The sequence below is a fragment of the Microcaecilia unicolor genome, chromosome 4, assembly GCF_901765095.1.
Source record: "Microcaecilia unicolor chromosome 4, aMicUni1.1, whole genome shotgun sequence".
Lineage (NCBI taxonomy): Eukaryota > Metazoa > Chordata > Amphibia > Gymnophiona > Siphonopidae > Microcaecilia > Microcaecilia unicolor.
Genome location: NC_044034.1, coordinates 364,244,996 through 364,259,617, shown reverse-complemented (window position 1 = coordinate 364,259,617; position 14,622 = coordinate 364,244,996). Strand labels below are relative to the sequence as shown.

At 48.7% G+C, this 14,622-nt stretch overlaps 1 protein-coding gene across 4 annotated transcripts in view; it reads right to left on the bottom strand.

The window, feature by feature from the left end:
- DDX3X (DEAD-box helicase 3 X-linked) overlaps positions 1–14,622 on the bottom strand; it is a 118,271-nt gene that overhangs the window by 24,262 nt on the left and 79,387 nt on the right. For all 4 annotated transcript variants that reach the window (XM_030202342.1, XM_030202345.1, XM_030202343.1 and 1 more), the window contains 2 exons: positions 9,883–10,064; positions 709–826 (listed from right to left, as the gene is read on the bottom strand). In XM_030202342.1, the coding sequence (XP_030058202.1) occupies positions 709–826; positions 9,883–10,064 (300 nt within the window). The remainder of the gene's footprint in view (positions 1–708; positions 827–9,882; positions 10,065–14,622) is intronic.

Genomic DNA, 14,622 nt, shown 5'->3' with positions numbered 1-14,622 from the left:
CCCCACCCCACATCCCAACAAATCCACATGGTTTAGACAACTGGTCCCTGTCATCAAAAGTTAAAACTACTGTATCTCTAAATCACTGCCTGGATTATCAAATCCATTTTTGCCACTTTAGCAGCCCAATTTGTCTACACTCATCTGTCAAGTAGAAGTAGATATCGAGCACTAATAGTTGCCTATTTAATCAGCCTCCACACTGGGGCTAGTGCTAGGATATTAGATGCCCAAGGCAAAACCTTCAAAGCCTTGTGCACTGCCACCTCCATCCCTCTCAAATCAACTTTGAAGCTCCTTTACTGCAAGATCGTTATCACCTTAGCACTATCCTTCCCAGAAAAATCTAAGTTGGCTATTTTGTGAATTACCCACCTCCTAATATGAGTATTGTCCCTTTAATATTTTGAGCATGTATTGTAACTTGACTCGAGAAGCCTGAAGCAAAGGTCTCTGCCATAAAATGGATCCTGTGTCAGACCTACACTGTATTGCACGTTTGTGACAACTACCTGCAGGTAAAAATACTTGTATATGGTTGTCAAGACATTTTCGTGTTTTTACCAAAGATGTTTTGGCATGCTATGGGACCTCCCCCTCTGCCCTAATGGTTGACCGAACTGCTCCGCATTTACGTATTACTACAGACTAGGAATGACTGGTTCTCGAGATTTATGTTTTTAAGTTTTAAAAAAGGAATCCACTTACCAAGATTACCAACACGGCCAGTACGGCCAATCCGATGGACATATTCTTCAATGTCACTTGGCAAGTCAAAGTTTATAACATGTTTCACATTTGAAATGTCTAGCCCTCGAGCTGCAACCTGTTGAGAAAAGTGTGTGTTAAAAAGCAGCAAACAAACTTTCTGGGATGTCTGACTAGTGCTGTACAAAACCGTGGGGTGACAAAGACAGCTATGGCGCTAAAGCCCAATAAAAAGATAAGTCCCTGCTACAGTAAATAATGAATAAAGTAGGCCAAAGGAAAAAGTTTACCCTTACCTAAATTTCCTTTCCTTGAGTTCTGATAAGGGTACATATACCCATCAGTCTGGACTGGTCTGTCAGCAAATGGACACTTGATTTTGATGACATTAGTACAACAGGTGGTGCAGCAAGGAATATTCCAGTATGCTAATGTCAAAGTTAAAAATTAAAGGAACCTATATGCACATGAAACCTTTTATCAAACAGGGAACCCTCTGAAGGCCCCAGAAGAAAACTATGCAAACCAAACAGGAAAGAGCAGTCCAAAAGGTGAAATTAGGCATTACCTGATTTCCTTTCCTCTAGATCCTCCAGACTGTTCAAGACGCTTGGGTTATGCACTCCTACCAGCAGAGGGAGACTGAGAACACAAACTTCTTATACAAGTAGCCTGTGCAGACCTTCTGCTAACCAGTAAAACAGTAACAAAGCAGAGGAACAAAACACCTCCACCTAAACAAAACCACTGAATCCACACACAGATCGCCTCCCCTTAAGACGAGGGAATTCAACAGCAGATGGGCACAAACTACCCTTAGTAAACACCAGGACCCAAACCACAGGAGCTACTAGAAATATCAGCAACTGAAGTCTAAAAAAAATATCATACTGAACTGTCCGATACACTGGGTAGGCTCTTGAACGGTCTGGAGGATCTAGAGGAAAGAAAATTAGCAGGTAAGGCCTAATTTCACCTTCCTCAGCAATCCTCCAGACCGTTCAAGACGCTTGGAATGTACCAAAGCAGTAAACACATCTAAGGGTGGGACCTGCAAAGCCCAGAGGACAGGACTGCAGCTCCAAAACTGGCATCCTCCCTTGCCTATACATCCACTCTGTAATGTTTGACAAAAGAATGCAGGGAGGACCACACCGCCGCTCTACAAATGTCCACCAGTGGAACAAAACTACTCTCTGCCCAAGAAGCCGCCATCCCCCTAGTGGAATGTGCCTTGAGCCCCACCGGCACCATATAGCCATGCAATATGTAAGCCGAAGAGATGGCATCCTTCAACCACCGAGCTATAGATGCCTTAGAAGCAGCCGCTCCCTTCTTGGGCCCCCCATGAAGGACAAAACCTGTCCAAAGACCTGAATTCCTCCGACCTGCACAAGTAAACCTTCAACACTCTGCGCACATCCAATTTCGCCAAACGACGCTGAGAAGCATCCCCCGTCCGGTCCCCCAAGACCGGCAACGAAATCACCTGACATGAAAGGAGGATACCACCTTAGGCAAAAACGGACTGGACGCAGTGAAACCTTTTCCTTAGAAAACCACAGAAATGGAGGCCTACATGAAAGAGCCTGAAGTTCCGAAATCCTACGAGCCGATGATATAGCTAAAAATAAGACCACCTTCATAGTAAGGTCTTTTATCAAACAAGACTCCAAGGGCTCAAAAGGAGAACCCGTCAAAGAGTCAAGAACGATATTAAGATCCCACTGAGGAACTACCAGCCGCTGAGGAGGACGAAGCAACTTCACCCCCCTCAAAAAAACAGACCACGTCCGGGGAAGACGCAACCAACCTGCCCTGCACCTTACCCCAAAAACATGCCAAAGCAGCCAGCTGCACCTTCAAATATGACAATGAAAGGCCCGTCTCAAAACCATCCTGCAAGAAATCTAAAATGCACGACACAGAAGCTGTCAAAGGGACACACGCCCGGTCCCCACACCAATCTTCAAATATGCGCCACACACGCACATAGGCCCAAAGATGTTGAACGTTTGCGAGACTGCAGCATCGTCTGAATCACCCGAGGGGAATACCCTTTTCTTCTCAACCGTTCCCTCTCAAGGGCCACACCGTAAAAGAGAACCAATCCGGACCCGGCATGACAACTGGACCCTGACACAACAGCACTGAGCCCCCTAGCTGCAGAGGCTCGCCTTCTAACAAGCGCATCAGATCCCCAAACCACGGCCGACGCGGCCAATTCGGAGCCACCAACACTGGACCCGCATGACATTCTACCCTCTGTAGGACTCAACCTATCAAGGGCCACGGGGGAAACACGTACAGCAATACCCGCTGAAGCCACGGAAGGACCAACGCCGACAAATACCGAGGAACCTGAGCATTCTGTGCCAACGCCATGAGATCCACTACTGGCATTCCCCACTTTAGAACTATCTGGTTGAGCACCGACCGGTGCAGAGACCATTTTCCGGGGTCCAACATGTGTCTGCTTAGAAAATCTGTGATCACGTTGTCCACCCTGGACACGTGCGCCGCCGAAATCTGTACTAGATGCCTTTCCGCCCAACTCATGAGCAGAGCCATTTCGACTGCCAACCGCGGACCCTTTGTACCGCCCTGCTGGTTGACATACACTACCGCTGTCGCGTTGTTCGACATGACTTACCGCCTTTCCGACCACACTTGAGCAAAACGCCAACAGAGCTGGCCGAATTGCCCTCATCTCCAACCAGTTGATAGACCACTGAGCTTCCTCCGTCGACCACCACACCTGCGCGGACCGACCGAGACACTGAGCTCCCCAGCCGGCTGGCATCCGTTACCAGAATCACCCACTGAAGAGGTTCCAACGGCATGCTCTTTTTCAGAAGGGCCGAGCACAGCCACCACTGGAGACTGCACCGAGAAGCCCCCCTCAATGGCAACTGCAATTCCAAACTGTGTACCTGAGGAGACCACCTGGACAACAGAGCTGCCTGAAGCTGACGCATATGCGCCCTGGTCCATGGTACTACCTCTATTGCCGCTGCCATGAGGCCCAGAACCCTAAGGTACATTCGAACCGTCGCATTCTGAACGGACATTAACAGCCAGACCTGCCGCTGAAGAAAGGAGAATCCAGCACGACCCACTGCCGTGTCGAACCACTCTCCCAAGTACTCGACTCTGCGATGGGATCAACTGACTTTTGACTACATTCACTACCCATCCGAACGATTCCAGAAACGCGACCACCTGAGCTGTCGCCGCCACACTGTGAGCCCGAGACTTTGCCTGGATCAACCAGTCTAGATACGGATGCACCAGAATTCCCTGCCTCTGCAAAGCCGCTGCTACCACCACCATTATCTTGGAGAAGGTGCATGGAGCTGTTGCCAGACCAAAAGGCAGAGCACAGAACTGAAAGTGCCTCCCTAAACAGCAAAACGAAGGAAACGCTGATGGGCCTCTCGAAAATTCTCCCTGACGAACAGCCACTATGACCGAGCGCAGTCTCTCCATGCGGAAGGATGGCACCTTGAGCGCCCCATTGACTCTCTTGAGATCTAAAATGGGTAGAAACTGGTCCTCCTTCTTCGGCACCACAAAGTAAATCGAACAACCCATTCCCAGCTCGTGCCGAGGAACGGGTACCACAGCTCCCAACTGCATTAAGCGACCCAGGGCTAGATGCATCAACCAAACGTTAAAAAATCTAAATCGTAAAAGTGCTTAACGAATTTGAAACAATGAAGAATGCACAAAAAAAAAAAAAAAAAAACAGGTCAGAAATGTTCGGTGCGGTATTGAAAAGTACAATGTATCATACATTCGTAATTCCCGTCGTTAATTTGCACCTTAAGCATGCGCAGAGCAGCCAAGCGTTATGCTCGCTGCTCTGAGCATGCCACAAACGTATTAAACCTACATAGGTTGCTTACGTCAGACTAGGGCGTGCGAGGGGGGGGGATCGGATCTAGCTCTCCTGCTAGATCAGAGAGCATAAAGGCTTGCAGGTCCCGGACCTAGCAGGAGAGTGCAGTTGAAGATGACTCTAAAAAGAACGACCCTCGTAAACCCCCTTTTGTAACAAAAGACCTCTTTCACTGTGATGGAACAAGAAGGGAGGGGGAAGGGGCAGCTTGTTTACAGTACTGGGAAATTGGCTTCAGGGGATAGCAAAGAGTGTTAATTTTCAAAGCTGTGGGAGAAGGAGAGAGAGACAGGAATTTTAAGCTGAAGGGAGAAGTGGGGAGCAGTGTCTGTATGATCTGGGGTGGGGGGCGGGGAAAGCCATCCATACAGGACGCCTCTGACAAGCGCCTTTGCCCCCTCCCGATCCTTTTTTGAGGTATGTTTAGTTTTGTAGTGATGCAGGGGGGAGCGGAGAGCCACGTGTTTGTATCTCACTTTTCTTTTTAAACATGCCGGCTTGGATTTTTTATGGTGCAGGGGGCAGCGGGGAGATGACAGCTCAGGACTTAACGACAGGTCTGAGCTCATGTAAAATTTCTGACTGTAAATGATTCGTTGCAATCGTCGGTATGGTTAGTGCATTCCGAATTGTCCACATTTCAATGGTAGTTTCTCGTTTGCATTCCGTTTTCGTTAGCTGCTTGCTTCGTAGGAAAAAGGCCTTTAATGCATGCAACAGTTAGGAATTTCCTTCGTTAAAGGGTTGTTAGAGGGTCGTTAAGGTTTAGTGCATCTAGCCCCCAGAGTCTCTTGAATAGCCTTTAACTTGACTCGAGAGTGACAAGGAGAGGGAACAGATCCGGCAGAAGGTGCTCAAGCTCGAGCCCATAACCGTCGTGAACGACCTCCAGCACCCACTGATCTGAAGTAATTTGGGTCCACCCCTGATGAAACAGACAGTTGCGCCCCAACCTTCACCAGAGGCTGGACCTGCACACCTTCATAAGGAGAACTTATTACCATTTCCGGCACCTCCGCAGTCCCGACCTCCTCGACGACCCCCTCGAAAGGACTGCGTCCACTGGAAAAACCGGCTTTTAGAAGGAGACACAAATCTGCCCGGCCTGTACCGCCTCGCGTCCTTAAACCGACCTCTAGCCGAATCACCTCGACTAGCCGCCTTAGGCCGTAACTCCGGCAACCGTGAGACCTTGGTATCCCCAAGACCACTCATCTGTTTATCCAAGTCCTCTCCAAACAACATAGAACCTTTGAAAGGTAGAGAACGCAACTTTGCTTTAGAGGCCGCATCTGCCACCCAGCCCCTAAGCCAAAGAGCCCTGCGAGCCATCACCGCCAGAGTCATATTCTTAGCCGAAGCCCTTAGCAAATCAAAGGGTGTCTGCCAAAAGCGAAGACCCCCCATCTCCAATTTGGCCAGGTCCTGAACCAAACCAGTCCTATCTAATGCAGGCTCATCCAAGAGCTTCTCCGCCCAATGGAAAACAAGCTCTGGCTACCAAGCCCCCACACAGAGGCTTGCAAGGCCAAAGCTGACAAATCAAAGCTCTGCTTCAGAAAGGACTCTAGCTTCCAAAAGGCTGTACCGCCATCCACCGGAATGGCCGTAGCCTTAGTAAACACTGCATCCACAGTAGGTGGTTTCAGCAGGGCTAAATCTTCCGGAGGCAAGGGATACAGCCGCGCCATAGCCCTAGACACCTTACAAGCAGCCTCCGGCACAGACCATTCCTGAAAAACCATGTCCCTAATGCCTGAATTCATGGGAAAGGAACAGGAGGCTCTCCGAATCCCCTTAACCAAGGAATCTACCTGGGTCCCTCCGCAGAGGGAGGGGCCGCCGGAGCAAACTTCAAAGTAGAGATCACCTGATCAATGAGCTCTAACTCCTCCTCCTTATGAAACATGCGAACCACTGAAGACCAGGCCTCAGCCCATCCTGATCCTCAGACACATCTAAGAGATCCTCCTCTCCTGGGTCACTCCAAACGTCCGACCCAGGCAGAGAAAGTACCTCCATAGGCTCCAAAATATCCACCCGTGGGCGCTTAACTCCCACTGAGCTAGCAGCCTCCAGGGAACAAACAGCCTGAGAGGGGCCAGCTCTCCAGGCATTATACAGAGACCAAACAAACTCAGGGGGAAAGCCAGACCCCCCGCCCCGATGCTGAAGCCCCAACAACACTTCCCGCACTCTGCGACGGACCCCCCTTGCTCCCGAAGCGGCAGGTCCATCACGTGATCCGTGGCTAAACTAGGCGCGCTTCCCACCACACACGGGTCCCTCGGCGCCGGTATGGAATGTGCGGCCTTCCCGCCAAAATCGGCTCTGTCAAGGCCGACCCAGGATGCGCAGCCAAAATGGCTGCGTTTCCCGCCAAAACCGGCCCTGTTGCTGGCCCGGAATGTGCGGTCAAATCGCCGCCCAACACCTCCCCCAACTCAGGGGAAAGCACAGGGGGGGCAAGAGCGCTGACAACGTAGGCTCCCCACAAAATTTACATTGGCCACCTTTCAGTTCAACGCTGCGCAAAACAGACACCTCGCCGGCTTAGACATAATGGCCATGAACACAATAAAAACAGTTGCTTTGTGCTCTTGACAGACTAATAGGCAAAACTGCCTAAGGCAAGAACGCCCTTGAAGACGTTTTATCTCTGGACTGCCACAAGCGCCGCCTTTTAAAAACATTTTTTATTTTTTTTTAAACCTTGTTGCTGATGCCTAAACGCCTCAAGGGTACAGAACGAGGTCTGTAGCAGAGGTCAAGCAGTCCTCCAGAGGAAGAGCACAGGGGGAGGGACCTGGCCACCCGGGTGTGACACCCCGCAGGGAATAAGAAGCCCCTTAGGTCTTACACCCTGTAAGAGAGATCCAAGTGTGGGTTCTCTAACATTTACAACCCAACCTAGAAACCCCAAACGGGCCTACAAGACTGAGTACACTGCACAGGCTGCATACATCTACCCTCTGCAGAGACTGAGAAAATACTGGTTAGTAGAAGGTCTGCACAGGCTACTTGTATAAGACGTTTTAGTGTAGAGAGCTGCACGGGAACGGGGTTTGCGGGGGAAGCAGTTGTGGGTTTCCCACAGGGATGGAAGCAGTTCTGCGGTGTTCCTGTGGAAGTGTAAACAACACCTGCACCAGCCTCTCATCTACCAAGTACTAAGTTCTTTGAGTGCTGTCTCCTCCTCGCTTTAACAGCACAAATGTGGAAAATTTTCCATTAAGGAGGTGGTAGACACAAATGATGGAATTCAAAAAGGCGTGGGATGAACACAGAGGATCTCTAAGAAAATGGAAGTTATAAAAAAAACTTAATCTTAAATGGCTGCATGTGTGTGGCTATATGAAGTAATGCTTAGATGGCGACTCTAGCTGTGATTAACTAGGGCCAATACCGGGCAGACTTGTATGGTCTGTGTCTAATATATGGAATTCTGGTTTAGGATGGGCTGGAAAGGGCTTAGACAGCAACTTCAGTGGCTGGAACATAAGGACAGATTTTTACGATCTGTGTCCCACAAATAAGACGCATAGACTGGAGTGGGCTTCAACGACAACTCCAGCAGTTGGAACATAAGGATAGGGCCAGATAGACTTCTATGGTCTATGTTCCAGAAACACAAAAGAAAGACCATAATCAAGTATATAATATCACACTCATTGATTTAATCATGACTCGATGAGTGTGACTATTGGGCAGACTGGATGGACCATTCAGGTCTATTTGCTGTCACTTACTATGTTACAATTAATCCTCTTTGCTCCCGGGCTGATGGGCAGACCTCAGCTCTGACACAGGCATGACCATCAGATGTCACCTGACCTACTGGCACGTGCATGTGGTGACCTCTCAGCACAAAGTGCCAGTAAATCAGACACAAATCTTACATGTGCACAGAGTGTTCTAAGTTTCAGCTTCCATTCCTTCCCTGCCTACAGTGCTGTGTCTCAAATCCAGAGAGAGACTGAGGGAGCTGACTGGAATTTTCTTTTATGTATCATTAAATTCTTGCGGGGACGGGCAGGAATGGGTTACATTCCAGCGGGACGGGTTACATTTTTTTTTATTTATTTATGTTGATTTATATACCGTGTCTTATTGCAACTGCAAAACAGAACGGTTTACATATATATAAAAAAAATTAGTGTATACAAATAAACAAACATAGGAATTCCATTCATGACAGGAAAGCACAGCAACCAGGATAAACTACATAAATCAATACAAATTAAAAATCTAATATACAGTTAAGCTACCCCATTTTTCTTTTTCCCCCCCAGCGGGGACGGGCGGGGATGGATAAGATTCCTGTCCCCTATTTTAGTGTTCTCAGTCTCCCTCTGCTGGTAGGAGTGCATAACCCAAGCGTCTTGAAAGGTCTGGAGGATGGCTGAGGAAATGTACATTTAAAAAAATAAAAAAGATATTTCAATACAAATAAAAAAAATAGAAAATATACCTATTTTATTGGGACTAAATACATTTTCTAGTTAGCTTTCAAAGGCAAAAACCTCCATCCCTCAGATCAGAACAGTACACTGCTGTTATAGTGATCTGAGAAAGGAGGTTTTGGTTAGTCAAAAAAGTATAAAATTAGTTAAGATACCACCTTATTTCATATTCTACTTATGAGGTCTTTTTACTAAACTGCAGTAAGTGCTAATATGTGTTTACCATGAGACAAGGGAATGTGGTTAAGTTCATATGCTGCTCATGTGCTAAAAATTTTTTTTTGATGGAGGCAGCATGTCTGGCGGCGGAGAGTAAGCAATCCAGCGCTAATCACTTAGTACATCCACATTACCATGTGCTAACTGGTACTGGATACCATGGGAAATATCTACTGTACCTAAATGTAACTTCCCTTGAGCTACAACAGAAAATGGTGCAAGCCTAATCCTAGACACTTCTCACCCCACAGCATAAGGCCTCTTAGGGTCAATGCCTACTAGCCTTTAATGAAGCTTGTAGGCTACAGCTGGGGGCCCTGAGGGAAAGACACCACCATGCTTGACCAGAGGAAAGTCAGTGACCAGTCCCTAGGAGCAGTGCCTAGGCCATGGCTCAACCTCAAAGCTGCAGGTCATGAACTGCACACTGTTGGGAGAAGCGCCTGTTCAGAAAAAAATCCTGCTGCACCATCATCTGTTGTACTATTATTGGAATCTTCGTCTATGCCTCCATCTGCAGAGAGGGGGCCAAACCATCAGCTTGAAGTGGTCTAACAGAATAAGGTAAAGTTATTGCTTTAAATGACTTACTGCTGTGGCAACAAGGATTGGACATTTTCCTGAACGGAACTGGTGCAGGGCCTCTTCTCTGTCTCTCTGGGAGCGGTCTCCATGAATACTTGTGCAGGCATAGCCTTCATGGTACAGAAAGTCTTCAAGTGCATCTGCTCCCTTCTTAGTCTCCACAAATACCAAGGTCAGTGAATCCTTGCCTAAAATTGAGACCAGAACAGGTTTGGTACCAAGTGGCAAAAACAGTTCCATTTCTCTATGCCACAAAAGCCTATCTACTTTTCCCTCAAAAGAACATTCTTCTCTTACTGTAACTTTTGGCCTCTTATGTTCACACCATTAAGAGTTTATTCTGGCTGTGATAAATCACATTTAAGTATTGGTGAAGCTTGCAACAGGGTCTTAAAAAGCACTTCTGGAAGGCGTGCACAACCCATCAGTCAAGATCTGGGCCGGTCTGGAGAGATGCTAAGGAAATTAAAGTATTTATACCCTCCAGGACTAATATTCTACCAATCATGGGTACGGGGCTTAACTAAAGTAATGAACCACGTCAGCCCTTCACCTTGAAAAAAAGGTTTGTCATTACCAAATAGCATGTAAAAAGTAAGAACATACAGGCTGAAGTGTGGAGACAGGGACAATGAAGGAAAGTAGAAATTAGACCTTACCTGCTAATTTGCTTTCCTTTAATCCCTCCGGACCGGCCCAGGATTCGACTGATGGGTTGTGCTCGCCTTCCAGCAGGTTGGAGACTGAGAAAAAAATTCTGACTAGCGAGCCAATAGAAGCCCTGGTCACATGACCCTAGCCTCAGTATTTGAACAAAGCAGAAAGAACAATACATTCTGTGCCCCAAAGAAGTCCAGCAACCAGGGAGCACTATTGAAAACGTGCTCTAATAAAGGCTCACTGACAACTCTCACCAGAGCAGCAGTATGGCCTCACTGTAATGGCTCACCACGTACCCTCACCAGAGCAGCGGTATGGCCTCACTGTAATGGCTCACCACGTACCCTTACCAGAGCAGCGGTATGGCCTTAACAGAAGATCAGTAATTTTTTTTTTTTTTTTTTTTTAACTAAACTAGCAACAAACAGCTCTGCAAACAAATATAACATGCAAACCTAGACAGAAAGCTAGAACAGGGCGGGGCCTGGGCCGGTCCGGAGGGATTAAAGGAAAGCAAATTAGCAGGTAAGGTCTAATTTCTACTTCCTTAGCATCCCACCGGACCGGCCCAGGATTTGACTGATGGGACGTAACAAAGCAGTAGTCCTACGGGAGGGACCCCAGCAAACCCGCTGTGAGCACTCGGGATGCAAAGACCGCCTCCTGCTTAGACTGAACATCGAGTCTGTAATGTTTAGAAAAAGAATGGAGAGAGGACCAAGTCGCTGCCTTACAAATCTCCGCTGGCGGTACCAAGGAACACTCGGCCCAGGACGCTGCTTGACCTCTAGTCGAATGAGCTTTAACAGCTTCTGGAACTACTTTACCTGCCAAAAGGTAGGCCGACGCTATCATCTCTTTAATCCACCTTGACAACGTGGGTTTAGAAGCAGACAACCCCTTACGGTGACCAGCTACGAGCAGAAAAAGGCGGTCCGTGCGACGAAAGCCCTCAGTAACTGAAAGATAGCGTTTAAGCACTCTCTTAACATCCAGAGTATGGAGCCGTCTCTGCTCCTGCGTCCCTGAGGCTGATCCCAGAACCGGAAGAAAAACGGACTGGGACAGATGAAACCGAGAATACCTTAGGCACAAAGGTAGGAACAGGACGAAGGACCACTCGCTCCTTAGAAAATTCCAGAAATGGAGCCCTACAGGAAAAAGCCTGCAACTCAGAGACCCTCCTAGCTGATGCAATAGCCACCAAAAACGCTGTCTTAAGCGTCAAATCCTTCAAAGAACATGCTTGCAACGGTTCAAATGGAGGCTTCGTCAGAGCCGAACCAGATTAAGATCCCAAGATGGAAACACCGATCTTACCGGAGGACGAAGTAGACTGACTCCCTTCAAAAAACGGGCCACATCAGGAAGACTGGTGAAAGATTTTCCCCCAATCCGACCTCTGAAACAGGAAAGAGCTGCCGCTTGCACCTTAAGAGAGGAAAGAGATAGCCCTTTATCAAAACCTCGTTGAAGAAAATCTAACATCTGAGGCACGGACGCCCGAAATGGAAGAATGCTAGCCTCAGCACACCAGGCCTCAAAAATTCTCCAAGTGCGAATATAGTTTAGAGAAGTGGAACGCCGACGAGACCGAAGCATGGTGGAAATCACTGGTGCTGAAAAACCTCACTTAGCTAAATGGGCTCGTTCAAGAGCCAAGCCGTAAGACAAAATTGAGCCGGATCTGGATGTAGAACTGGCCCTTGTACCAGCAGATCCCTGTAAACTGGGAGCCGAAGAGGAGACGCCACCGACAGACGTTGCAGATCCGCATACCACGGACGTCGAGGCCAGTCCGGTGCCACCAAAATTACCGGTCCTCCGTGTTCCTCGATCTTCTGCAGGAGACGACCTATTAGCGGCCAAGGAGGAAACGCGTAAAGAAGATCGGAGGGCCACTGCTGCAAGAGAGCGTCTACCCCTGCTGCCCTTGCATCCCTTCGGCGACTGAAGAATCGAGGGACCTTCGAGTTTAGACTGGTGGAGAACAGATCTAGAACTGGAGTACCCCAGCGGTCCACTATCAACTGAAACGCCTGAGCACTGAGAGCCCATTCTCCCGGATCGCGAGTGTGGCGACTGAGGAAGTCGGCTTGAACGTTCTCCACTCCTGCTACATGTGAAGCCGAAATGGCCGTGAGATGAACCTCTGCCCAGGCGAGGAGAGTCTCCGCCTCCCGACACAAGAGACGGCATCTCATTCCACCGAAGGTTGACATAGGCCACTGCCGAGGCATTGTCCGAAAGAACTCGCACCGCTTTGCCTATCAGGAGAGGAGTAAAGTGCTGCAGAGCTAAGCGTATCACTCTTGTCTCCAAAAAGTTGATTGACTGAACTGCTTCCAGACGAGACCAGAGTCCCTGGGTCCACTTGCCTAGGCAATGCGCCCCCCCAGCCTCGGAGACTGGCATCTGTCGTCAACGGTATCCACAGAGGCGATTCCAAAGGCATTCCTACTGTTAGATTCTTCATCCGCAGCCACCAAAACAGACAGTTGCGTTCTCTGTTGCGGAGAGGCAGACATCTTAGTAGCGAGTCCCTCTGAGAGGACCATCGGGATAGAAGGGACCACTGAAGAGGTCTCATATGAAGCCTGGCCCAGGGTACTACCTCTAGTGGCTGCCATGGAACCAAGAACCTGAAAATCCCGAGCACAGAGATGCTGCTGCTGAAGAAAGTCCCGTATCTGAGTCCAGAGCTTTACAATCCTGGCCTGCGGTAGAAAGACTCGACCGATGTCTGTGTTGAAGTTGACCCCCAAATACTCCAGAGACTGAGATGGAACGACTCTTGGCGACATTTACCACCCAACGTAGAGACTGCAAGAACTGCATCACTTGACCCGTGACGCGACAACTCTTGATAAGACTTCGCTCTGATTAACCAGTCGTCTAAGTATGGATGAACAAGAATCCCTTCTTCTGAGGGCCGCGGCCACCACGACCATAACCTTGGTAAAAGTGCGTGGAGCCACCCAAGACCGAAGGGTAGAGCGCGAAACTGGAAATGTTGTCCCAGAATTGCAAAGCGCAAGAACTTGTGATGTGCCGGAACAATAGGAATATGCAAATAGGCCTCTGCGAGATCTAAGGCTGTCAAATACTCTCCCTAGCGGACAGCCACTATGACTGATCTTAGGGTCTCCATGCGAAAGCTTGTGACTCAGAGCGCGATTGACCGCTTTGAGATCCAAAATAGGGCGATAGGAGTCTTCCTTCTTGGGAACCACAAAATAAATGGAATACCGGCCTTGCCTGTACTTGGAAGGAGGGACCGGACAGATAGCCTGAAGATCTAAGAGCCTCTGAAGAGTGTCCCAAACAGCCCTCGCCTTGAGAGGAGAGCGACAGGGAGACTCTAGAAAGCCGTCAAATAGGCCTTAGGAACTCTAAGGCATAACCGTCTCGAACAACCTCCAAGACCCACTGATCTGAAGTGATGTGGGCCCACCTCTGATAGAACTGAGAAAGACGAGCTCCGACAGGGACCAGAGGAGAGGCCCTCGCACCTTCATTGGGTAGGACGGGTCTGGGATCTAAAACCTGGATTGGAGAAACCCGCTCCTCTGCGAGAACCCTGAAAGGACTGAACCCTATTGTAAAAACGAGACCTGAGAGGTTGAAAACCCCGACCAGCCTGAAACCTACGGAACACTCTCCCCGAACCTCGGCCGGACAGACGAGGCCTATCTTGCGGTAGGCGAGGAACCTTAGCATCTCCTAAAGAATTAACTCATCCAATTCTTCTCCAAACAAGAACGATCCTTTAAAAGGAAACTTACTCAACTTTGATTTGGAGGCCGTGTCCGCCGACCAACCTTTCAACCACAGAGATCGGCGAGCAGCGACTCCCAAAGCCAAAGACTTAGAAGATGCTCGCAGCAAATCATATAGGGCATCCGCTAGAAAAGCCGTCCCCGTCTCTATCTTAGCCACTTCTACATCGATAGCTAAGATCATCCGAAGGCCTGTCCAGGACTCTCTGCCCACCTAAAACATGCTCTAGCCACTAAGGACCCGCAAATGGCAGCCTGCACTGCCAATGAAGAAACATCAAAACTATTCCTGAGCAGAGAATCTAGT